This window comes from Ammospiza nelsoni, chromosome 5, assembly GCF_027579445.1.
Source record: "Ammospiza nelsoni isolate bAmmNel1 chromosome 5, bAmmNel1.pri, whole genome shotgun sequence".
Taxonomy (NCBI): Eukaryota; Metazoa; Chordata; class Aves; order Passeriformes; family Passerellidae; genus Ammospiza; species Ammospiza nelsoni.
Window position 1 is genome coordinate 33,323,845 of NC_080637.1, and position 26,208 is coordinate 33,350,052.

Sequence of the window (26,208 nt, forward strand, 5' to 3'; positions counted from 1 at the left end):
GGGTTTGAGTTGGCCTTGAGTTCCTTGCCTTATCCTTGACAAGCTGAAGTCGTGGCATATGACCAAATACCAGTGTATGAACAGCATCTTGCTGTGATTTCAGTTATTACTCAGCTTCCTTCACCTCTGGAGTGAAATTGTAGATGCACTCAGAAATTAAATACCTGCATAAGCTTTGGTGTTATTCACCACTTTATATGTTTAAGACCAGACCAAGATATTAGACCAAATCTAAGGTGACCACAGTGTGGAAGGAACCAAAACCTTGTCTTGTGACTTCTACAGGAAGACTGTAACTTATTTTTTAGCTACTAATATATCTCTTAGAAGGTCCTGCTTTTAAGACCAGATGATGAAGAACCTGCTGCAGGTAAAACCTTACACTTACTTAATCCACTGTTAATAACAGCGGTGTACCCAGTCTGAAAATTCTCTAGAATGATTTTTTTTCAGGCCCAGAAGACATTTTTGTGACAAGGAGTTGGTTTTGCAAGTAGCTGAAATGCCTGGGATACCCTTTGAAGATCTTATCCCTTCTGCTCATCTACCAGAGAGCGGGTCAAGCTTGCTTATTCAGCAGAAAATGGCTTGTTATTTCTGCTGAGGATAGTGTATGGGATGAAGAAAAAACCTCTCTTCTAGCAGCAGGGAGTGTTTTCAGCATCCCAACCACTCCTCCTGAAACATGTTTGAAGTTTCTCACTGTGTCACACACTTCTCTATGATTCTGAATAGCTCTTGCAATTTTCTTCTGAATTCTCATAAATTTTCTGTGTTCTCTTGAAATATGGATACTGCAGAAGCTGTATGAAGCAGACTGTTTTTTTCTTGGAACTAGTCCTACACACCTTTAATAAAAAGATCTTTAATTTTGTTACAGAAAATTACATCAGCGTCCCTTCCTCTCCTGCCCTTTCCTGTGAGTTATGATTCAGTACTGCTTGAAGAGAGCCACTGTCAGCTTCTGATTATTGCTCCCCTCTGTACTTTGATGGGTAACTCAGCTGGGAGAGCTCTGCTAAACTGGGAAAAGCAGGCAGGATCAAACTGCTTGAGATGGCTCTGAGTCTGGGACAGTCTCCAGGGCTTGGCTAACACCACTGGCCCAGAACATGCTGAAAGTCAAATAAACCTCCACACATTCAGCAGAAGTTACTTCTGGGCTCCAAATACATCCTGTAAAAGAGCCAAGCTACATTGGTTCCATGTAGCTGTGTTTTCAGATCCAAAGCAGTGGGGCAGCAACTTTATAGCTGCACTCTAGTTTCATAGCAATGTCATTTGTCTCTAGTGACTTTACAGATATGAAACAGCAGTGTTGTATCACTGGATGTTTATCAGATGAGGAAACCTGAGTGGAGTGTTACACAACAGATAGGAAGGTGGCAGTAATAATGAATTATAATTACTGTTAATTGCTTGCCAGGTTTTTAGAGTCTCCCCCCACACCCCCACCAATTTCAAAGGGACATTCACTGTCTTGACTTTTTGAGACCTTAATTGTTGTGCTGGGCATGACAGAAAAAGCATAGCTCCCAATTAGCCACTTTTCCCATGTAATTATTCTCTCTCTATTTTCTGGAATGCAGAAGGGAACACATACAAAAGGAATGTGTTTTGCTAGGAGAGGAAGCAGAGTTAGAAAAAACCACAGGATCCTGCATTCCTCTTTTGATCAAGATGTGTTCAGCAGATCTTTTATTTTATCTTAAGCTCTTCCAGAACAACCTTTGCTGCGGACAATAGAGGATTGCAGTGCAGTCAGAGCTGTTGCATGATGATATGTTGAATAATAAACTTTAAAAATGGACAGGAACTTCAATACCTAAATAACCTCATGGCACTTTTTGGTTACTTTCTGCACTTGACAGCTCACTTTTTTTATCTAAGTGTTCATGTCATTCATTTGCTGCAGAGAAGACTGCTGTGTCTCGAGCAGAATAGACCCATCTGTGTGACCAAAACTTATTTCAGTCAAATACTAATCCTCAAGCTATTTTCTTATTGTCCTCTAAAAACCCAAGGAAATATCACATCCAAGGTGTTCTGCTGGCCTCATTGTTACAGCTCCTCTTCCTTGTGGATGGTCCACAAGGTGCTCAAAAACATTGTAGTACTTCCAGGGACAAGTGCAGAGTTAAATGTGGTGTTACTGCAATGTCAAATTGTTGCTCTAAAAAGACCAGAAGTGATGTACCTAAACAAATTAAATTCTTGGGGATCTCAGATACTTGGGGTACATTTAATTATTTGTTTGTTCATTTGTTATTTGATGTTAGTGTGTTTTAAGACAAACAAATAAAAGGAAGCATAGTAGAGCAGGAAAACCGAAATTTGATTAAAGGCAGGGAAAGCTGAGGTTATTCATCTTGGAGAAGATTCCAAGACCTTATTGCAGCCTTTCCATATATAAAGGGGGCTTATAAGAAAGACAGAAATACTTTTTAACAAGTCCTATAGTGACAGAGGTAATGCTTTTTAAATTAAAGGGGGTAGGTTTAGAGTAGACATAAGGCAGAAATTATTGACTGTGTGGGTGGTGAGACACTGGAACAGGTTGCCCAGAGAAGTTGTAGATGCCCCATCCCTGGAAGTGCTCAAGGCCAGGCTGTATAGGGCTCTGAACAGCCTGGTCTAGTGAAAGGGGGGAGCTGGAACTAGATGAAATTTAAGGTCCTTTCCAACCCAAACCACTATGAGGTTCTGCATTACTAGATCATTTATTGTAAAGATGTTCAGGAACAACTACCAAAACCCTCAGTGATCCCTCTTTCAGCTCCCTGGTGGCAATGAAGATGCACCTTCAGGGGGGCACTATGCACTCTTCACCTGCTGTTGCTGTCCATTTTCAAACAACAGCTAGAGGGGTCCTCTGGTGTTGTGTAAATTTCCTGCGTTCTTCTTTTCTCTTTGCTGGGCTGATTTATTACCGGAGATAGTTAGCTCAGGGAATGCCATTTTTGCTCTGTTTCTCGGCTGTTTAGGCTGTTTAGGTTTTCTGCTGTTTTAGGTGTGCTGGAATTCTCAAGGATGTCCTTGGGAATGGCCTTGGAGAGCCGACGCTTCAAAGAACGAGGAGAGACTTCTGATCTTGTCTCGGTCTCGGTGTTTATTAATTGTTTATCTAAAAGATTTTCTTTCAGCCCGACAGAGGTCTGCACAGCAAGTCAGCCATGGGCACACTCCCGAAGCCCCCGGGCGGTCACTTATCTTTATACCCTAAGTTACGTGTACAATATTTATCATTTTTCTCCAATACTTTCTACTCTTATTAACCTGTGCACTTCTAGTAATGACCAATCCCAAAGTGCCACCACCACCACAGAAGATGGAGGCCAAGAAGAAGAAGAAGAAGGACAGGACACGCCCCAATTCCTCCATCTTACTTCTCTAGACCCCCCTGTACCAAAATCCTAAACCCTGTGTTTCACACTTTAACTAACTTATCCCTTCACCATACACCCAGTGAATTCCTCCTATCCTCATACAGGTCTCATCTCCTGTGTAGGATCAAAATCCTGCCACCAGACACTTCTGGCAACATTCCAGGATTCCCGAGCCCCCCAAGGGTGGTCTCGGCCTCTCTGCACCTCCATCCTGAGGTGCTGAGATCCCACATCTCCCCCTTCTGTTTGCACCAGGAAGATCTCTTTTACTATCCGATTCATAGCGTGTTTTAAACATGCAAATATGCATGGGATGACAAGTATGAGGAATAGGAGAATTATTAAAACATAGAATCCTACTCTTAAAATTCCTCTCCATATGGGAGAGATGTCAAAGAAGTCTACCCTTAAAATTCCTCTCCAAATGGGAGAGATGTCAAAGAATTCTACCATACATTTTGCTTTGGCTGACAGATAGGTAAATTACCCCCATTGCTTATTTCAATGAATGAAAGAATGATGCGTATAAGCATCATGAAACTCATGGCTTCACTTCTGTGTGACATCATTGCTTTGCTTTTCATTCAGGACCTTAACAGAGAATCCCCCCAAAGTCCTTAGTTTCTTCTTATTTCTCTTCCGAGTCGTCTTGGCAATCTGAGTCTCGACCCCTGTTTGAGTACTCGTCTCTTTTTTTTTTTTTTTCTTGGATCTTTGTTCTGGGATCCGCATTTTCATGTTCTCGCACTCGAAATGGTTTCACGTGTCGTGCCGACACCCACGTCTCGATCTGTGGAGATACAAGCGAAACCCTTGCCCCCCACTAGGTGGCGCTGTCACCGGCCTCCCCAGCTCGGATGACAGCATGAGCTCTACCGCCCCTGTCCTGTCGACTGCCGTGTTCGTGATCTCATTTGAGACCGTGTCTGCTTGGCTTTTAATTCAGCTGAAAATGGAGCTTGAACACCAGAACGTCTCCCTTGAAGGGAAGGGACTGGGACTCCGAGGGTTATACCAGAGGCATCAAGTCTGAGGAGGGTGTGGAGCCGCTGGGACATAGGATCCCGAGCACGGCCCCTCCTCGCCCGAGACGTCACTCTCTCCCCCTCGTTCCACCTCCGAATCTCCTCCCCTCGGTCTGTCCCGACTCTGTCTCCTCTCCCTCTGACGTTGTGTCCCTGGCTCCTCCCGCCGGTGTGTACAGCCCGCCCCCCGCCGGCACCCGGGCCCGCCCCGCAATTCGACCCGACTTCGCTCCCGGGTTTTTGCGAGTTTTGCCCGCCGCGCGCGTTCCCGCTACTCTGCCGGCCGGCCGGAGCGGCCGCCACCCCCCGGCGCCGCGCTGACAAAAGCCGCGTCTGCACTCATGTCTCCCTTTTCTGTCTCTTCACCCCCGCTCCCCGCCGGCTCCGCCGCTGCCGCGCCGTGCCCCCCGCGAGGAAGCGCCTCCCCCCCCGATCCCTTCTCTTCCCCCTGCACCCCCTTCTCCGATCCTGACTCCCTTATATTCTCCGGAGTTTTAGGACGCTTTAGGAGCTTCTTGGGGTTTCTGGGTTTTGGGACCGGGGGCTTTAATATTATTTCCTGCTCTCTTTTCTCGAGAGCCCTTTCCCCTGCCTTCTTGAGGCCAGAACTAATTAAAATTTTTTCTTTTTTTTTCTCCTGGAGCTTTGCTCCCCACCCTCCTTCTGAGGGTGCCGGCAACTTTTCGTTGCTCTCCCAGTCTTTTCGACTGTGCTGAGAGATGCCTTTCTGGCATCAATCTTGCCGACGAGAGCAGCTTTAACGCTGTCTCGTCCTTCTTTGTTGCTAAAAAATATAAGTGCCTATTAATTTCCTGCCGAAACCCCACTTCGAATAGCAGGCATGTTTCGGCCAGTGGGTAATTAAGCCTTGCCCACAACAATAGCTGTTTTAATTCTTTCTTTTGAGATCCTTTCTGTATATGCTTGAGCCACGCCTTGTAAGGCGGACAAAATTTCCCGTTGTTTTTTGGGAGAGTGTGCAATTATGTTCTTATTTTTTGACCTTCTCACCGAATCTGTCGTCAGAGCTGTCCGAAGGCTCCCGTCTCTGTCCAGCAGGTCACAGGAGAAGGAATCCAGAGGCGCCTTCTGGTTCCGATCCGGGCTGCTCTGCGAACTGCCTTCGGCAGAAGCTGAGAGATGGAATTCTCAGTGACTGCTGTTTTTTTGCAGACTCTTCTGGCTGTTTTTTTTTTTTCTTTTCTTCTTTCTTCTTTTCCTTTTTTTTTTTTTTTTTTTTTTTTTTTTTTTTTTTTTTTTTTTTTTTTTTTTTTTTTTTTCTCAGGCTTCTCTCCTCAGGAGCTGTTCTCTCGGCTCTTCAGCTCTTCAGCTCTTCAGCTCTTCAGCTCTTCAGGGCTGATCCCCCCCCGAAAGGGTTGGTGGGGGGTGCCCACGCAGCGAACGCCACTTGTAAATTTCCTGGCGTTCTTCTTGCTGATTTATGTCCAGGGACGCCACTTGTAAATTTTTCGGCGTTTTTTTGCTGTTTAGGTGGCCTGGAAAGGCCCAGGGATGGCCTTGGAGAGCCGACGCTTCAAAGAACGAGGAGAGACTTCTGATCTTGTCTCGGTCTCGGTGTTTATTAATTGTTTATCTAAAAGATTTTCTTTCAGCCCGACAGAGGTCTGCACAGCAAGTCAGCCATGGGCACACTCCCGAAGCCCCCGGGCGGTCACTTATCTTTATACCCTAAGTTACGTGTACAATATTTATCATTTTTCTCCAATACTTTCTACTCTTATTAACCTGTGCACTTCTAGTAATGACCAATCCCAAAGTGCCACCACCACCACAGAAGATGGAGGCCAAGAAGAAGAAGAAGAAGGACAGGACACGCCCCAATTCCTCCATCTTACTTCTCTAGACCCCCCTGTACCAAAATCCTAAACCCTGTGTTTCACACTTTAACTAACTTATCCCTTCACCATACACCCAGTGAATTCCTCCTATCCTCATACAGGTCTCATCTCCTGTGTAGGATCAAAATCCTGCCACCAGACACTTCTGGCAACATTCCAGGATTCCCGAGCCCCCCAAGGGTGGTCTCGGCCTCTCTGCACCTCCATCCTGAGGTGCTGAGATCCCACAGTGTTGGGGAAGTTCCTACTTTCACTGATCACAAGGAATAGAAATTCTAAACTCACCTCTCCCTAGAAATGCCTTACATCTCATTTTTAAGTGGATTGCTGTAAGTTGCGACATCTAAACCACTCAGGAACCCATAACTGTCAGACTAGGTTAACATTTCACCTGCCTTTCAAATCCGGTTGATTCCTTTTAGGAATAAGCCTTGGAGGTGGAACTATCACTGCTGAGTCAGTCTTACAAGGGATAAATACAGTGAAGCGGTACAATCAATTCTTTATTGTTGCTGTAGCTGTAAAATGGGAAAAATCTTTATGCCTTTGCACAAAAAGAGTGGTTTAAAAAGCACCGAGTGGATTGTGCTGAACATTCATTTAACTTTTTTAACAGTGACACCATCTGGGAGATGTATACATTTGGCAGTCCCTCTCCAGATAGACCAAGGGAGAGGTGATACCAACAGTGGCCAGCGAAGGGTGGAATTGTGCATGCTGAGAACAACCATGACCTTAATTAAATGCTCAGACTTTCAGCTGGATTGCCCTAATTTGAAGAAAGCCAGAGTCCAGCACACAAGCAGCTCCCATAGTAGCCAAATTTCTCCAACAAAGTTTGGCAAATTGTAGTAGGAGGACTGGGGAAAATTCCAGCCCAGGGTAATGGCAGGCTCCATTTGGGCAAGGCTTCTGCAAGCTGGAGATGATGGATAGCACAGAAACTTGATGCACAAGGTATAAACACTGTGGGCCATCCTTTCCAAATACGGCCTGCTGGAGAATTTGGGGAATCCCACTGGTCCTTGCCTAGAAGTGAGTCTCACTAGGATGTCTGGGCAGGAAGAACCAGTACAAGTGCAGCACGCTGATTAGGATATATATATATATATATATATATATGTGTGTGTGTGTGTGTGTGTGTGTGTGTGTGTGTGTGTGTATATATAATTAAGGGTTTAATTAATTAAAGCCAAACAGAGCAGTCAGAGCCAGTTAGCTCTGGCCAGCTCCTCAGCTGTAAAATCCCCCAAGCATATGCCAGGAAACAAAGTGTTAGAAAGTCCTTGAAGGGATGTCCCTCATAAGCATCTGAACTACTTTGGAGCTGTGGTTTGGCCAGACAGGGTATGTGTGTTAAATCTTCTGAAAAAATTCATATTTCCGTGGAAAGATTCCTGCAACGAGACTGCTCTGGCTTCTGATGGGCTGTGTGGAAAGGGATTAAAATGCAATCTCTGTAACTAATATGGATAATAGAATATGGTGTTCTAAGTAAAAATATATATAGTGTGGGGCTTTTTTAAACTTAAAATTGTGAAGGTTCATTGAAACTGAACTTCCTAAAGCCACAAAGATAAGAAATACATCTCTCAGATCTGCCTGCATGCCTTTTCTAAACCTTGCTGTTCTCCTAACCCGTTTGCTCTGTGCTCAGTTCAGCTTTGCACTGTTGCTGGGTGTGGGTGAGCTTGCATGGCTGCACTGGGCTGCTGCCCCCAGCCAGCACCCAGGGGTGTGCAGCCAGCGGTGCTCCAGCAGAACCCGGGTGCTGGGAGCCACTCAGGGACTGCTCTGGGGCTCAGCAGCCATCCTGCAGAGAGATGCAAGAAAGAATAAACAGCAACCGGGACACATTTCACTTGAGACTTTTTTTAACTAGTTGCTTTTCTGTTTAAAGCATCATGTGAGCAAATCTTGCTGGCACATTTTAGAGCTGGAGAGCCTGTCACTGTTTTAGTTGGGGTTTTAAGGTTTGGCTATGCCCTGGCTAATCATACCACCTCATCACCTCACTGAATACAAAGTCTTATTCACACTGCAAGATTTGTGGGATTTAGTAGGACTTAATCCCTGTAATGGATGAGAGCACTTTTGACTGATGCAGTTCCTCTGGGCTAGAGCTGAAATGACTGCAAGGCCTGGAGCTGCCATGAAGCCATGTCTCTGAGTGATGCCTCAACACCCACTCACCCATTCCCCCTGCCCAGTGCCATGCTGTGGGCTGTGCAGGCACTAGGGGAAGCCTGGCACAACTCCAGGCTGTTTCAGGCACCTCCTTCTCTGCTGCTGCCAGATCTCCCGTCAGCATCTGCAAGTAGGAATTTTTTCCGCAGTAGGCAATCCCAGTAGAACAGGTGATGTAGAGGAGTGAGAGGAAAGAAAAGGTAACAAATCTGTCCAGCAGAAACAAAGCTGATATTTTTGAATTAATACCAGAAAGTCTGGCCAATGCTTTAAGTCTGGCTTTTGGAGTTTGAATCTTACAGGCAACGAGTCATCTGGAACAATTTTGAATTTTTTTCTTTATAACTATTTTTCCTTAATATTCCTTGAAATGCATCTGAAGCTGAAGAAGAACAACTGGACCATTCAGTCCCAGCACATGGAGAAAGTGTGCTGGGTTGCAGCAGGCAGTGCTGCCTCCTGGCCAGAAGGAACCCTGAGCAGCACCCGGTGTGTGCTGGGCCCTGCTGCCCCCTGGTACCCCTGCCCTGCAGGTGGAACCAGCACAGGCTGCCAGGCCAAGCACAGCATGAACAAGAAAAGGCCACAATTCTCTCCAGCTCCCCAGCAGACAGGTGAAGATGTGAAGAGGCACAGATAGAGATATGTTTGAAATCCAATGGCACAGACAGAGCCAGTCTGAAATGCAAATTTCAAAGAAAAAAAAACAACCAAACCAACCCCCAAAAGCATGTGCATCAGTTCAGTAATGTCAGCAGTACAAAAAAGGCAGTTTGCCCTTAGGATGTCTGCTTCTGCTTTCTTTGTGTGCCTCGTGTATTTGTCCTTTGAAATGTTGTGTGCACCTAGACATAGCAGGATGCCAATATTAGACACCCAAATTATCAAGTACTATTAGAAGTCCTTTGTAAAACTATCATTTTGTCAGTTGCTAGAATTGAGATTTCTTTGGTAGAGTTATAGTGACTTTAACATTTTATGTTGTTTTATTAATTTTCATCACCTTACAGCTGCTGCTCACAAGTGCAGTGTTTGGCATCTTGCTCTGGCTAACTGCAAACTTTCCAAATATCATTGAAAAGGCAGTTTCTGTCTGACCTATTGTAGTGGATTGGTATTTTGAATTTTTTTTTTTTTTGCTATTTTTAAATAATTTTCATCCCTGGCAGGTCTTTTTTTCCTCATATGTATGTCCTGTTTAGTGATAGAATGTGATAAATTCTGTAGTTTATTTTCAAATGGCTAAATTGCTTCCAACTCCCAGCTGGACTTTTTCTGGAAAATTCATGTCTTCTTTTAGCATTCTCAGTTTAACTTAAAACTCTGACATCAAGGACTGCCTCTTACACAGGAAGCTTTGTCCTCAGACTGCAAAGATATGGAGATTTTGTGTAGACAATTGATGTTATTTAAGAAACAGCTGTGGTACAGTGTGCACTTGAGGACTGTCTTTTCCTTTTGTAACCCTTCCGATTATATTCTTCTCATGATAATGATACTTCCAAAAATCAGTGGTGAAACTCTGAAAACAAAACAGCAGCATTAAGTGTCTTTACGGCAAGTAGCAAAAAATTTACTCTGTATAAAGGAATACACTAGCTATTTTTAAGGAAGCACTTTCTAAGAAATTGACAGGAGCAGAAAAAGTTCAGCCAAAATATCTGAGGAATTTTAAGTAAGAATTTTCTCTGCTTTTTACGGTATTGTGTGATAAACCACTTAATCTTTGCTACAGAAAGAACAAAAAGCATGCAAATGTGACATTCATGTTTGTACACAGCTCCCGAGGCATCCCTGGGTGTGCGGAGCAGCTACACATTTAATCTCAACCTACAATTAATCTTCTCCTTTCAACACTTTTAAGAAAAATATCAAAAAATGTTTCCTTCATAAACAGTTATCCCCAGGTTTTCATCACCAAAATGTTTCCTTCTCTGCCTCAGGCTGCTTCTTTTCCATCTTTTTTAATCTGAATAGGGTGCTTTTGGGACAGCACTGACTGTCGGCAGAGGCTGAGCACCTTTCCTGCCCACATCTCCTCTTTCTGGCCTCGGTGGAGGGAAAAGTTCAGCTCTAATGCTTCCAATTTTATGTTATTTATTTTTTTTATTTTTCTCCCAAATAATAAGATTGCCAGAAATACACTATAGCAAGGGCCAGTAACCATTGGATATTTACTGTTCTTCAGTGCAGACAGAAAGCATGTTTTCTGCTTCCAAGCCACATCAAATTACAAATCACATGGCCCTTGACTGTTGCAAGAAGCAGCACCCAAACCTTCTACAGGGTGATCCCAACATGACAAAGGACCATCACCCTTGAGCAGTGAACGTGGCTGGGGCAGAAGCTGTAAGAAGAACATTCTGAGCACCTGAGGCACCACAAACTGGGCACACCAACATGGGTGGATGGGAACAGGAGGACGTGGTACAAGGAGGACAAGTACAGGGAGTGAAACACACAGCCTTGCATGTTCTCCCCTCCTTTGCCAAGGCACAAGAAGTTGTTCTTCTGAAGTATTTTGAAGATCTGTGGGGCTAAAAGCAGACAGAGGGATACCACCCCAACAGTGCCACTGTTTTATGAGGGTGTCCTAGAAAAGCCATCGTCCCAACCCAGCACTGATGAGACCGCAGGAGGCCACACAGAGCAGTACTCAAAAAACTAAAGCAGTGTCTTTATTTTATACATAACAATCAGTATAAAAAGTTTATTACATAAGAGCTGTTCTGTTTTCAATATATTATATTGCTTCAAGCTGATGCAGAAACTTCTTACATTATAGCTCTACTTTGTTTACAATACATTATGTCAGTTAAATGGTACCACTGCAGTTTCTTTTTAATACACAAAACTGTAAAGCCAAAAATAACATTGAATTGAGTTATTCAGTTTTTAAATTAGGCAACTTATTTATTTATGTATTTGTTTTTCTTAGGGAAAAGTCTAAATACACAATTTGTAAAAATTTGCAAAATGCACCTTTCTTTTGTCTTAGGCAAATTGCATCTGTAGTCATTGAAATAATTCAGGGTTAGCATCTACAGGATTTTCTCCTTTAATATTGTTACTTAATTTTTGGATAATATTTGCTATACAACCAAACAAAAAGGGAAGTTTAGCTGTAACTGAAGTGTAGTACAAAACACCATCCAAAGCACTGAGAGAAGAAGCCTATATAATCATGCTACAGAAGTATTTATAAAACTTAAAAGGAATAGTAAGTGTCAGCTCACTGGTTTATAATGAAGCTAATGAAATTCCAGCCGGTAATCTTAACTGTAATGAAGAGCATTTTAACATTCAATCCATGAGAGGTTAATGAAGGCTGTGAACTTTGTGTAACACGAACCATTTCAGATGTTGGAGCTCACCAGATATAATTGGATTCGGGTGGGACATGCTTCTCCTCGGCCCTTTTTGGCGAAGGCGTGTGCTGCCTGTGCTTGCTGCCTGCTGGCCTCAGGGCGCTCAGACCGCTGGCTCCGTACCCTGGAAAATTATCCAGTTCAAGAAAAAAGAATCCACAGAAGTGGGCTCGTGATCCACAGCTAATATTTCAAGTGGAAACTGTCTTACCCATTTGAACAAAGGATTTTGCTTTGCCTTACAAAAGTGCTCACACGTCTGTTACCCCTCAGGACGAACAGAGTCCTGCCAGACAGATGGATGCTTGGCCTGGCCAGGGAGCCCAGGGATCCCAGCACAGCCAGGCTGTCACTCAGCCTGGGGTTCACATCTGTAACCCCCATGCCAGGTGGGTTACACTCATGATGATCTGCCAGCTCTAGAGTGGGGCGTAAGCAACCCCCTGGGGAGAATCTGCACCAGCTACCTGAGCTGGGCTTTGGTTTATAGCTGAGTGCAAAGAAAAAGAACACCAGTGACCATAAACACCCGGGGGAAAAAAAGCCATCTGAAACACGCTTAGTAGAGCTGCTTTGTTGTGGAAAATGAAAGCAAACAATAAAAATGGAATTCAAAGTATTATGTTGTAATTCTTTATAGGTTCATTTACTCATCTCATTACTTAAAGCTCATGGAAATTACTTTGAAAAACTGAGTCCTCTGTTCAATTTTTTAGCCACTTCTTTTTTTAAGAAAACAGCTTTACCAAAGAGCCATTCATTCGATGGAATATGAAGCAAGTCTCTCAAGTTAACTGTAAGTCTCCTCTCAAGACCTGGTGATGTTTGGTTCCAGTTGAAAAGAGGGAACTGCAGTGCATGCACATTAATGGACACTTAAAATGGGGGTGAATTTTGCAAATGTCCATTTCACAGGTTCTGTGCTGATTACAGAGAGTTTTGCAGTACTAAACACAACAGGACTGTATCCAAACTCCAAGTAATAAAGGATGCAAAACCTTGGAGTTTACAATAATATGAGACTATTGACTTCTTATCACAAGGCAGGTGTGAGCTTTGGTTTTGTTGTACAAGTAATTACTTCTTTGGTGATGGTCACCTAAAGTATGTATTTGTTTTCATGTGCTATCTGAGTTCTTTATAGGAAGAGTATGACAGGAAGAAAAAGTTCATACCAAAGTTATAAACTGTAGTTCGTAGTGATTAATTTCTTTATATCTTTTTTCTAACCATAGCTTGTATTAACGGTATTTCTCCTTCAGAGAGTAGCAAGAATACTTAAACACAAATCCACTAGGTAACGACAGAAAAGCAGACTCCCAATTTTTTACAGCAAACCTAATTTTCACAGCAAAATCCATCTTAGTTGGATAATACTCAGTTTTCAATGAAAATACTGTATTTATTCTATACATTTTGATGTGACAAAAATCATATGCATCAACAGGTTTTAATAAAAGTGAACATTCAGTTGATGCTGCAATGTAAGGTTCACATTCCTTATGGCTGATTTGTTTTGTAGCTGAAAACTTTTTTATTATTGACATATAAAACACAACGTGAATTGGTAGCCTACAGTGATATACATTAGTATTTTTTGGGAGTATATAAAGATCACTGCTGTTACAGTATTGTTGCACATGAAACATAAAATTAAATCTGAAGTTCTTACTGGATATATCCTATTGTATTTCAAATAATTATACAGTACCATTTTAAGCCCAGTGAAATGATCAGTTACTACAATAGATGGTAAATGGACCAAAAAGCACAACAGAAATTTATTTCAAGAACTTTAACTTTGCTTTGGGGCAATGCATTTTGTATGCTGTGGAACATGGGTGGGAAGAGGAGAATTAAAATGTAAAGTTGCTAAGAAGAGATCTTGCATAATTCTTCAAGTTTTCCCCAAAATTTCTAAAGGACATTACATTTTTTCTAAGTTTCAAGCAGTTTTAAAACCTGACATCATTTTATTTTTAAAAATACCTACCCAGCATTTCAAAGCTAGCTGACATTACTGAGGAATATTGAAAAAATTGGATCCCTTCCATGCTATGGTGGGAGGACATGCAAGTCCTCCTCTGATTGATACCAGATTCTGGAATTTCTAATACAAAAATGGTCATGATAAAACACTTTCAAATTATTATGAAATTTTTTAAGTAGGTGAAATTATGGAGTATTGAAAGCCTTTGTTTTATTGCTTGGATTAAAGGTCAGAGAAAAACGAGTGTGGTATCATTAATGATGCTGGAAAGGCTCTTGAGGCAGTCAGTTCTGTATAGCACTGGGTGTGTAACACCTCAGATCCAACTCTCAGGGTTTCTCACTTACTTTTATTGCAGTGTCTCCCGTGCCAGCCTTCCTTGCACTGGCATTTGTTGGGCTCCACACAGGTGCCATACAGGCCACAGCTGGGTTCGCAGACAGCTGCAGAAAGTGAACACACACACTTGTTGTCATGACATTTCATCCAGAGACAGTCACACATTTGCTCTCCCTGCTGTTTCACATGATGAGCTGGTCCTGGCACAGGCTGTGGCTCTCAAAGTAAATCTATGCCTTTGCACTGACTGCAGTCAGAGCCCTGAAACAGTCCACACCCATTCTTTACTGGCAAGGTCTGGCTCAGCCCCTGGCAAGAGAATCAGGTTGTACAGCAGAGATGAGCATCCATCAGAACCAGCCAGAGGAGAGAAGTCCCCGGCACTCCACTTAGAGTGGATATTTACATGGCAAATTATTGACATTTCATTAAGCATTTCTCTCACTAAACTGCCATTGCTGAGCTGACACACTGCTGTTTTATAGAAACTCAAGAGTACAGAAGGGCCTGTGAGGACACTTCTGCTAAAAAATGTTTCTGATTTCATAATTTCCTTAAGTCTGGTGTATGATGTACGTCCAGAAAGTAAAATAACTTGAATTACTTTGACAACAAACAATTAGCAGTGACGTTATGTAAAACAGATACTGCACAGCGAGCTCGATGTTCCCACAGGGACTGAGGGAGTGGCTTTGGTACTCACGCTTTGAACACAGGTCTCCCTGGTAGCCTTTGGAGCACTTGCATTTGTTCTTACCAGTACATTTGCCTCCATTTCGACAGGGTTGATGGCATTTACCTAGAAATTGAAAAGGTGGAAACAATGGTCTTAGTCCCCTGTGCCCACTGGAGACAAGTGTCAGACAAGCTTGCCTGTACCTGAAAACTCACCAGATGTTAGAGTGTGCACTATAGATCCATCAGGAAAGACTCTGCTGCAAGTCTGTGCTTCCAACTTAAAAGTGTTCTTCTCCTTTGAGAATATGACAACAATTTGGCATGGCCAGAGCCTGTGTGACCTTGGTCAGTACTGACTCCTGCTCTCCCCACCCTTTACAGGGGAGGCAGCCCTGCCCAGACCATGCAGTTCCAAAGAGTGGGATCCAAACCCGAGGGGCCCCAGCAGAAAAAAATCTAGTGCCATCTGAGAGCAGTAGGATACTCAGGAAATGACAGGTGTGGCTGCTACTTGCAGACAGTAAATAGATTGGCTGGGCCCTTCAGCTTGTAGCACAGACTGGGAACACCATGGTGCTGTGGATGGTGCAGAGAGGAATGTTCCACATGGCAGCTCAGAAACTAAGAGCTCATTACAAATACATGCCCTTCTTTCCTGTTTGCAAAGAACAGAGCAACTTTGCTAACAGTAATCCGAACTGGCAGACATTTTTCCAGGCTCTTGGTCTGGAAATTACTTTCCTTCACAAACAGCCTTTGCCAAAGGCATAGGCTGGGTCAGGTGTTGTTGCTGTAGGAAGTCTTGTTTGGCCCTGATTGTCTGGGACTGAGGAGGCCCTCCTGGTGAAGAACCACACTCAATTTCTTTCTTTCATGCTGGGCACACCAGGGACCTTCCTCAAACTTATCATCCAATGTCCTACCATCAGACTGCCTTGTTAGAATTTGTCTGCATTTCTGAACTAATTAAATCTTCTCTCTAAGAAGGGAAGAACAGTGCCCATGAACTCAGACACTCCCAAGCTGAGGGAGGTTCACTGTCACTTCCTGGGCACTCTTGAGCCACCAAGAACTGCATCCTCACTTTTCTGCCACCTTGGTGCCCATATGTACCAATGCAGATTTTCTCATTGTGGTCCAAAACCATTTTTATCTTTTCTAATGCCACTAGACTTCCTTCTTCATTCAGAAAAGAGAAAACAAAGGCACCCTTCCTAGATTTAACACTAATATTTACCTGTATCTGTAAGCAAATAAAAACTGGAACCTGGGGCAGCGAACTGATTCCTTTCCTTCCCTTTCTCTTTTTCCCTTCTCCTTTCCCTTTCTCTTATTTTCTTTTCTTTTTTTTTTTTTAAGAAAGGTATTAACTGAGAACTGCACATCATAATTTAAGCATCAACACTAGCTTGCTGTGCCGAAAACCTCATTTCATGATCACAGACTGTCCTCTTGGGAGCTCAACATCACAGGCAGCACCTGCTTAGCCCTCAACCCCTACAGACCTTTGTGATACACATGTATATTGTCAATATAAAGGAAACACTCATTCCTAGTCTACATAATTATTTTAATAACTCTGAAAGAATTTTCATAAGTAGCTGGTGGAACAAACTGTGCTGAGGAGAGTTTCTGTAAAAGCACAATTCCTCTGCAGGAGCCTTTGGGGAGGGAAACTTTAGGCATTCTAATTTACGAACAATTGCATCCCAAGTAATTAACAATTGGAAAGAGCAATGCTAAAGAAATCAATGAACTTTCCTAGTTCTTTAAGCAAATCTGAAGGATATGGGTCAAGAGATATGACATCAACTTCCACCAAGTTGCAACAGGCAAGCATTTGGCTCAGTGCAGCTCAATTAACTTCGGACTAGGATTGCCACAGAATGAAGGAAAGAGTAGTAACTCTCTCTGTTATTGACTTAGAGATGGAAAAAGCAACAAAACAGCTGGTGACAAGTAGGAGAGGAATCCAAAGCAAAACAAAACTCTGGATTCAAAGTGAAACACTAATTAGGAAAAAACCTGGAAGACTTTGAATGCTTGTTAGTTTTGTAGACTGGGTTCAGTACACTTCCCAGGAGTCTTACAGAGGGATTCAATTATTACACAAGCACTGAAAACCTATACCCATTTCTAAAAAAACTCAACAAAACAACAAAACCTTGCAATTTTCAGAAGATGGCTTTCTGCCTGTTGAAAGGTTTTTCCCCCTCATTATTTTAAGAATCCCATGATTAAATGTAGCTGGCCCTGGATCTAAGAAAATGGACTAAGTTTGTTTCTGCTCTGGTATTTCTAAGCCTTGTCTAGATTTCTTGCAATCTTCCACTGCTGTGCTGATGCAGTGCCCAGGGGTGATGACAGCTGTCAATCACAGTCTAACAATTGCAGTCCTGGCTTTACAAGAGCCAGAGTAAGTGCATCGCTTTCCTTGCTCTCATTGACATTGTCCCAGTTTACCACAATCTGAATTTGCTCTTTTTTCTTTTGTACAGAAGCTAGTTTACTGCCTGTATTTTAATTAATTTAATTTGAGTTTCACAGGTAAACCTTTCCAGGAAATCAAAACAGTTGCACTTATCCCAAGCAGCAGTAGACAAATACAAGCTTCAGTTCCTCAGACAGATCAATTAAATGGACCGCCCTTAATTATAAATGCTGCAATAAGAGTTCTAAGAATTCTCCTCAAAAACCCACCACCAAATATAAAATGCATGTTTCTCTCTGAATCAAACTTTAATTTTCATCTAAAAAATGTCAACAACATTGACATTTTAGGGACTGAAGAAAGAAATGGGGTTCTGCCACATAGTCAAATTTGAACTTGATATAAGCAAAGGTAAATCCAGTGAAAACCCACACTGTTGTTCTTGTGGTATATGATCTGAATTTATATCAGTGGGCAATCTTCATTTACTTAAAAACAATAAAGCTTTGCTGCTTCTTTTTCCCTGAATTTTTAATGTTGTAAAAAGGAGTTGCAAAATGCCTTGTAATGCATAGAGACATGGTGAAACATTTACATACACCTACTGTTAATCTGCACATGAAGAGTGAGCAAAATGTAGGTCTTAGTGTACCTGTGTACTTTCTTTGCATAGTAATTCACTTGTTGTTGTGTATTGGCTGATAGCAAGTTAAGAGTTTATTTCCATGTGTTTCCAAAGTGATAAAAATTTCCTAATTGTGAGGAGAGCTTGTTTCTACTGATGTATATTAAAAAATCAGCATTTACATATCCTAGGTGAAATACTGCTCTCAATGCTCCTGTGAAGGTGCTGGGAAATATTAGTGGGATTATTTACAGCAGGGAAAGCTTTCCTGCACAGTGTCCTGTTAGAAGTTGTAAGTCGAGGAAGAATGAGGTCTGGTTGTACATCCTCAAATTACCTTGTGAATGTAACTTTGCATGTTACACGAAAGCTCTCAGCTCTTACAGTTTAGTTCTCCTTTTGCCCCAAATCTTTTCATTCCCAAATTATAGTAGCCCTTTCAGAGGTGACAGCTCAAACTTAATCTGCTGTGCCCAGGTGTGATTTGCCATAATGTTTGAAAATAGATGCACCCCACAGGCTTGGCATGGCAGCACATGTCTGCCACAGGCGTTGCTTGCATACTTATGGCTTGAGTATTGTTACCAAGCCTGGTTACTAGTGAAAACAGACCAGGGCAGGGGGTGAGATGGTCCAGCAATGAATCAAACTTCTGAGTAGGAGACTTGTTTGGAGGCATGTGGCATCTGACTCAGAGGGTCCCAAAGTGCTGTGTGAGACCCCTTGCTCTGCGCCCAGCAGAGGCAGCTCAAATGTTGCCATTCAGGCAATGACAGTAGAAGAAGCTGTAAATGAAAGCAAGCACACCGAGATGCTACTCACTAATTTCACATTGGTCTCCCTCATAGCCTGAAGGACAAATGCATTTTCCCAGATAGAAACACGTTCCTCCATTGAAACAGGTTGTTGTACAGTTTGCTGAAACAAATAAAAAGAATTAACTAATTAATTAACATGAACTAGAGCTAACTTGGACATAATGTTCTCTGCTGTTCATCATAAATAAACATTGAGTATGTTGTAAAAGCAGGATTAACCTCTTTTCATCTGCTTTACAAAGTAAGATTGAAATGCAGTAATTCCTACATAATGCTTTACATGGGCACACACACAAGGCAATATAGAATGAGACAAGTGAACAATAGAGCAGTGAGCTCTCTGAGGACAGACTGTGCTACATCTTTATCAACCCTCACATATAAAGCTCATTGAAGAATTAAGGCACTATTGCTATTGAAACTGCCAGTGTCTGATAAAAGGAGCACAGCCTAGCACAGCATAGCCAGGACTGGAAGCTATTTCTCCAAGAGGATACTTCACTACAATTCTTAAGTAATCCTTTGACTGAAAAGAAACCTCTGTGAGTTTTTCTGTGTGGTGACATAGATGCAAATGCTCTGACTTTCAGCTGCCAAATAACTTACATTGTGTTAGATGTGACTTTTCACCAAACAGCTGGGATTCACATTAATCCTTCAAGACATCAGGAGCATTTAATTAAAGCGCACATTTGAAGCATTTTCTAAATGCGGCGAAAGTCTGTTCAAAGACTAGATAGAAGTTGTGAGGGCATTGACACCAACAGTTTGTGTAAAGTAATAGGAAGGTTCCCACTATTTTGCTGAAAAGGCCTCTAGGACCTTTTGCATTCAGTCTTTACTTCATATAGACCTGCAATGGCAAATGGAGCACGACATGAGCAGGTCAGTTACACTTCTGCAGGAAAGTACTTAGTTCTTTCTACATGGTAGCTTAGACTGTTTCCAATTACTGTTCTGAACAATTGATTGTTGGTTTTTACCCTTCATGAGTCCCAATGCAGCAACGAAAAATTAATAGCTTGCATATTTTTTTATGTGTCCAGATGTAGCACATTAATGTACTAAATAATTAGTAAAATTAATTTTACTACAGGAAAATAGAGCTCAAATAGAGATTTTTTTTTTGTAGTTTTTTTTCTCACCCCAGAAATAGAAGTGATTTTTGTGGTAAGATCAGTTTTCAGTGGATCAACTGAAGGGATTATCCCAGCAACCCTTCACAGAGCTGGGGTGTATGGATCCCTACAATTTCCTACATTCTTCCAGCAGCTGCCAGCCTGTGCAATAGCATCTATTTTAAGAATTTTAATTTTAAAACTTATTTACTTATTGCTCGCCTGACTTTCCAAAGTGCCCTCCTAGAGGGAACCTGGCACAGGTGGGTGAAGAGCGGCTGCTGGGCAGAGCCGGGGCTCTGGCGGGCTCTCACCTTTGTCGCAGTTGATGCCGTAGAACCCCGGGGGGCAGATGCAGAGGCCGGGTGTGATGCAGAGCCCGCCGTTCATGCAGTGAGGAACACACAGTGCTGAGGGGTGGGGAGAGCAGAAAAAGCATTGCTGGTGGCAATGTCCAAATGTCAGTACCTTCCTGGCATTTAAACACGTGCACATTGACTCCTTAAGCTACTTTCCCTTCTGCTTATTGTTCTAAGTCAAAACAAAGTGCCTCTGGTAAGGGGTTAAATCTATTATATCTTTGGTTTGTATCTGGCAATTTCTGTATAGTGCTACTAAGAACTGTAGGCTAATTGAAGTTCAACTCTGACTCCATTTGTAAGCAGAAATTGCCTCTTGTATAGTTTAATACCAGACAGGGGAGAGCAAAGTACCCACATAGACTTACACTCTCTGGATATTTAAAATCCCCCCAGACAAGTGCTCTCTACAGCTGTATTCTGGTTCCACAGCTGTGCAGGCAGGACTATCTCAGAAGGGTCAGTAACTCACTGGGGTTCCCAGGCAGGCTTTACAATGAACCTTCCCCACTCCTGCAGACCTGAGCATAAGCATGGCTACCTAATTTTGGCTAGGTAAGACTGCTGCACAGCCAAACTGTCCTGCATGCTCCCAATGAATCTTCTCTGGAGCTCCTGTGCTCTTCCAAGACCTCTCTACCTTGTGGCCACCTCAAAAGGCTCTTCAGGGAGGCATGTTAGGGGGCAATACTTCACTTTGTGGTTGCCCACAATTGGTACACACAGTGAGGTTGGGTCCATGCTGGTGAGTTAAACAGCGCCCAGGCATGGGGCCAAATGGCCTTGTGAAATCATCTTGTGAAATGGTTGGTGGCTTGGCTTTGTCCCAGCTGACCAGCAAATACTCCTGGCCATGGTCTTGGGATGAGTAGTGACCACAGGCTCCTCCCAGGAGTGAGTTTGTAATGGGTTTGTTGGAAGGTAAGAGTTTATTAAATATATGAATGTAAGCTGTGCCAGTTGCTCTCCAGGCCAGAGAACAGTCCTTGATCCTTTGTGTTTAATATTTTTGATGTAGCCAGAGTATCTGGGAACGAATGATTGCATTGGAGTAGGTTGCCCATGGGGATGGGCGTCTCCAGTCGCCCTGGGGAGGGACTACCACTGGGGAAAGGAAGGGAGGGACAGGAAAAAGATCTAATTTCCTTGCTAAGTCACACCAATTTCTTGGTTCATCACTCCTGGAAATGTTGGTTTGGGCTATTATCCACTCATGGAAGAGAAAGAGAATCTTTCCTTCATCTTCCCATTTTTGTTTTCAGCCTGCTTACAAAGATCTTATCTGCAAATAAACAAATGCAGAGCAACTAAAGCACTGTGCTTTGTTTCATAGCTAGTCCTCATTAGCAGAAGAATTTTATTTAATCTTCTTGCCAGATGGATTCCCTGTGATTAGGGATCACTTAACTATTGCATCAGTTTTTGTTAAAAGTAATTTGTGAAAGAGAAAATATTTTTCATGTAAGCAATTTGTATTTCCACTAGACCATGGATGATAATAACAATTCTCTTACATATTTGAACTCAAAATATACAAAATCTTCAGAAAAGGCCATTCTTAATTTTAGGAGAGCATACTGTGCAGGAGATACAGTTTTCTTGAGAGTGTGGTAAAGAAGACAGTTGAGATATTTTATTAAATTACCTTTCTCACAATGAGGCCCATAAAATCCATCAGGACATTCACAGACATGTCTTTCGTTGCAAACTCCTCCATTTCTGCATCCTCCTGGACATTCCGCTTCATAAAATATAACAACAATCTTAATTAAAATGTTATATACTTCAGCTGCCAGCTAGATCTCAGTAGGATTAATACATTTCTTTGACATAAGAGTCAAAATTTTTGCTGGCAGACAAACACTGAAGAAATGGGAATTCAACTAAGATTTCTTCAAGATAAATTAGTTTTTCTTTTAATTTATCAATAGATGTTCCATCACATGTTCCCATGGGTGCTGCACTTGTTGGTGGACTCTGCATTTTCATCTCTCTATTGCTCGATAAGTGCATGAGCAATGTGGATGCTCTGCTCAATCCAGTACTTTATTTTCTGTGTGGAAGTGAGCAGGCAGCTTAGTCCAGAACTTGCATGTCTGGTTAGACCTACCCTCAGTGTGCAGGACCAGTTTCGATTTCTGCAGCCTGAAGTAGACATCACTGCAACTTGCATTGCATTAATTACCACATCTGTTACCACTGAGGTGACAATGATGAAATCTGTGTTCACATGAAAGAGTGAGCATCAAGGCTAAATGGAAGAAGGCCAGAAAGGAAGATGAAAGCAGTCCTGCACAACAGTTCTACATCATCATCAGCTCTCATTCATATCTCAATTATTGATCAAATACATAAAAGCATTTGGCAACACCGGCAGGATTATACAAGGATGAGAGATACTTCTGGGTGCCACCACTATCCTCAAAACACCAGAGTCCATCAAACAAGAAGGCAAACTAAATAAAGCCTTGTGGAATACCATCAAAAAGGGCTGCTGGGTAGAAAAACAATTACCCAAAAATGCCTTCCCAGATCCCTCACGGAGAATAAGGCAGGCAGGAGAGACTGCTTATTCCCATTAGAAAAACGCAACATCAATAGGGATCAGTGGTAGGCACAACCTCCTCATCTTGATGCTCTGTTGTGTGACATGCCAAGTGAGAAGGTTCAAAACCTCTAAAGTAAAATTATATGCCTTAAAAGTAAAGCTGTTTGCAGCCATAGTAATTGTAGTAAAGGATTTTTGGTCCTACTGTGTTCTAACACTGTATTGTAGGACTTTTTCTGGAAATACTTCTCTCTTTGTAATCAAATGCAGAGCTGCTATTCATTACCAAAAAATGCATGCTTAAATGTATACCATTTCAAGCAGAAAAATAGGAAAACATATACTTTTTCTTTGTGACCACCTCTTAGCCACAACAAATCCTCTATTATCCACAAAATTGCTCCCTTGCTCTCCTCACTTCCTTGGCTGGGACCTTTTTATATGGCCAAGAATAACTGGAAACAGTGGCTAGGGCCCTGACAGGAGCTCTTCATCATGTATGATATCTTTCAGAGGAAGGAAACTCACACCTACTCTAACACTAACCACTAAAGACATTCTTATCCTTCTCAGCATCTGTCCTAAAACACTGCTGTTTCCACCTTACTAGACACAGGGCAGGAATGGGAGTTATTCCAGTATGGGCTGGAAGAGACTATATGAGAAAGCTCCTCCTTGGCATGTCTCTAAAGTTTGGGAAATCTTCCTTCTGTCTCTGAGCTGGCTCCATGAACAAAGAACTGGGACAATAATCAACCCCAGGTTTCTTGAGAGGTCCTATGATGCAATACTGCTAAATTGTTAGATATTACAGCTCTTGTAAAAATGGTAACAACAAATAATGACACAGAAATGACAACTTGGATGACTGCTATGACTAAACTGAATTTGGAGCCCTTCCTCTTTAAGCCACTATTTTCCAAACTACAGACCTGTAACTCTGCTTTCCCTATCAGAATACCTCAATGTTATTTCCAAAATTTTTTAAGTTCAGTATCTTTGAGTTGAACTGAAAATAAAAAGAGAGGAAAAGTTTTATGTTGTATTTACACCAGACACGCAACTTCATACATGAGATCTGATTGGTTTTGTGCATTTAAAGACTCCATTTTTCTTTCTGTATCGCTGCCCATTTCTTCTCCCCCTCCTCCACTTTCCCTGGGCTAATTGGCAGCAGCAAGGCTTCAAAGGGGACAAGCAGCTTTGCTATTTGGGCATAGTGAGGTTTCAAAGAATAAACAGCTCTGGCTCCCGCTGCTCACTCTTTGAAGCCACACTACAGCCAATTATCTCAGAGAAAGTAGTGCAGAGAAGAAAATGTGGGACCGTGAATGAAGATTTAATAGGGGAAGGAAAAAATCATGTTCTTTGTACATCAGCCCTGTCATGAGTTAATTTGATACAATTGCACATGATATGGGATAATTATCTTGTCTTGGACACTGATTTTTCAATTTCCATAGCCTCAGCCCAAAGTGATAATTATAGTTGTTTGTGGTCTATCAAATTAATTCAGAAAGTCTTATTACATAGTGGTTATGGTTCATAGATTACTTGATTGAACAAGCGCTCTCCTTTCCAAGCAGAAACTGCAAAAACTTCTTGGCTTTTCTCCTATCAGCATGTCTTATGTGTGTTTACTGCTTGATAACTGGAAGTACTGAACACCAGCTTCCACCTTTTTACCTGTATCAAAAGCCAAGAGGTTGCACCTGAGCTACAGAGAAGGTAAAGCCAAGTTTTGCAGAAATTTTCTGATTTAAGATTTTTGCAATCAGTTTGGATGTGCAAGTTTGAGATTTAGGGAACTAATGACACCAAGCTGGAACTGAGGCACTGACAGCATTAATTGTCCCGAGTGTCCCCACTATAGTTCCCAGGAGGTCAGCTCCCCAGATGATGTGCCATTTCTGGAAAAGTTAACCTCAGCCTGCTTTCACAGAACTAGCTCTCCTCCAAGCACCTTGAAGTGTTTGCTAGTAGGGGCTTTTCATATGGTACATCTCTATCAATGTCTTTAATTAACATCCTACTGATGTTAATGTGATGAGCAGTGAACAGCAGGAGGGAGAAATGTCTCCAACCCAGCGTGCTAGGGGAGTTCTGTAAGAAAAGGCTCAGTAAACACGTAGTAAATGATCAGCTAAGAGCATACAGAGCCAGAAAGCCTGGAATTCACCATGATTGCTTCACATTGTGTGACTGCTTTACTTCCATCCTCTCTAGCTCTTATCCTAAATGAAACATAAGACAGTTAGGTGACCTGATCTAACAGCATTCCAGCATGTTTTCTTCAGTGTTACCTTGTTGACAGGTTTTAAAGAAGATGGCGTTCTGAGGGGTCTGGAGAATAATATTGCCTTCTGAATTCATTATGATCACGTTCACTTCAAATGCAGCGACCCCATCTTGTTTTCCAAGGCAAGGAAATCCAACCTGAACAACTAAAAGGATAATAATACCAATAACACTTATATTTACGTGCACATATACACATACATACAAAAGCATACATTGCAATACTAAAAAAAAAAAACAAGTTATAGATGTATCTAAGCTTTGGAGGAATGCCATTGGTGAAACACAGAACCCTTTATTCAGAGGCTCTAGGATTAGAAGGAAAGCAGGACAGGAGCAGAGCTTATGTTCATTTGCTGAAATAACCCCAAGAGTCTATAGCACAGACAGTGATTTTAACATAACCATACTTTTCTTGCAGATGAGGAAATTAATCATGTGAAGGTATCTAAGGATATATCAAAACATGCTGGAAGCCTACTCTAAATTTTCTGAGTTGAACTGTTCACTTCTGAGTCTAAATTTTCTGCACTGTCACATGACTTCTGTAAAAACATATATTTAGGGGGAAATTTACTTTAGGTAAGTTTTTCTCTTTTGGATATTGCAATTATTACCTAAATGAGATACTGAGCTAACCAAAACTTACTCCATAAAGTGCTGACAAATGGTACAGTTGATACGTATGATCATGCGTGCAGTTTTTAACAAGAAGACATAGACACCTCACTCTGACAGAACTAGTTAAGCATAGTGACATTTGGACATTACTTTTCCAGGAAAAGTATTCAAACACTTTTGAAATACAAAGAGTTTAAACAACTAATTAAGGCCAGTAAATCTGGTGTATTTTAATGATGAAGTAAGCCAAATACCTCAGAACTATGGAATTCTCTGTTGTGATTGTCACAAGAGATCTTAAATAATCTTCAGATGAAATGATTTTATCTCTTTTCTTCAAAATTGGCTCCTCTTAGCTGCCTGATAAGTCAAATCCAACTAATAGAAATTGTTTATTCCTTCTTCTAAAGCTGATCTGAGATTTCCTAATAAAATACAGAGCTAAAAGCCCTACACTTGGCTTGTTTTAGATTGCTTGTTATAAAAATTTTGCAAGCCATAATTTGGTAATTTTTGTTATTTGGTGCCTTGGTAAAATACAGAATAATTTATTGCTAA

The 26,208-nt window shown here is 41.9% G+C and overlaps 1 protein-coding gene across 1 annotated transcript in view; it reads right to left on the reverse strand.

Moving 5' to 3' along the window:
- Window positions 1–11,113: 11,113 nt before the first annotated feature.
- Window positions 11,114–26,208, reverse strand: part of WIF1 (WNT inhibitory factor 1) — a 37,885-nt gene continuing 22,790 nt past the window's right edge. Inside the window, exons 4-10 of the mRNA XM_059472166.1 lie at window positions 25,035–25,175; window positions 21,829–21,924; window positions 20,139–20,234; window positions 18,711–18,806; window positions 14,858–14,953; window positions 14,163–14,258; window positions 11,114–11,949 (exon numbers count right to left, since the gene is read on the reverse strand). Of these exons, the coding sequence (XP_059328149.1) occupies window positions 11,828–11,949; window positions 14,163–14,258; window positions 14,858–14,953; window positions 18,711–18,806; window positions 20,139–20,234; window positions 21,829–21,924; window positions 25,035–25,175 (743 nt within the window). The 3' untranslated portion in view covers window positions 11,114–11,827. The remainder of the gene's footprint in view (window positions 11,950–14,162; window positions 14,259–14,857; window positions 14,954–18,710; window positions 18,807–20,138; window positions 20,235–21,828; window positions 21,925–25,034; window positions 25,176–26,208) is intronic.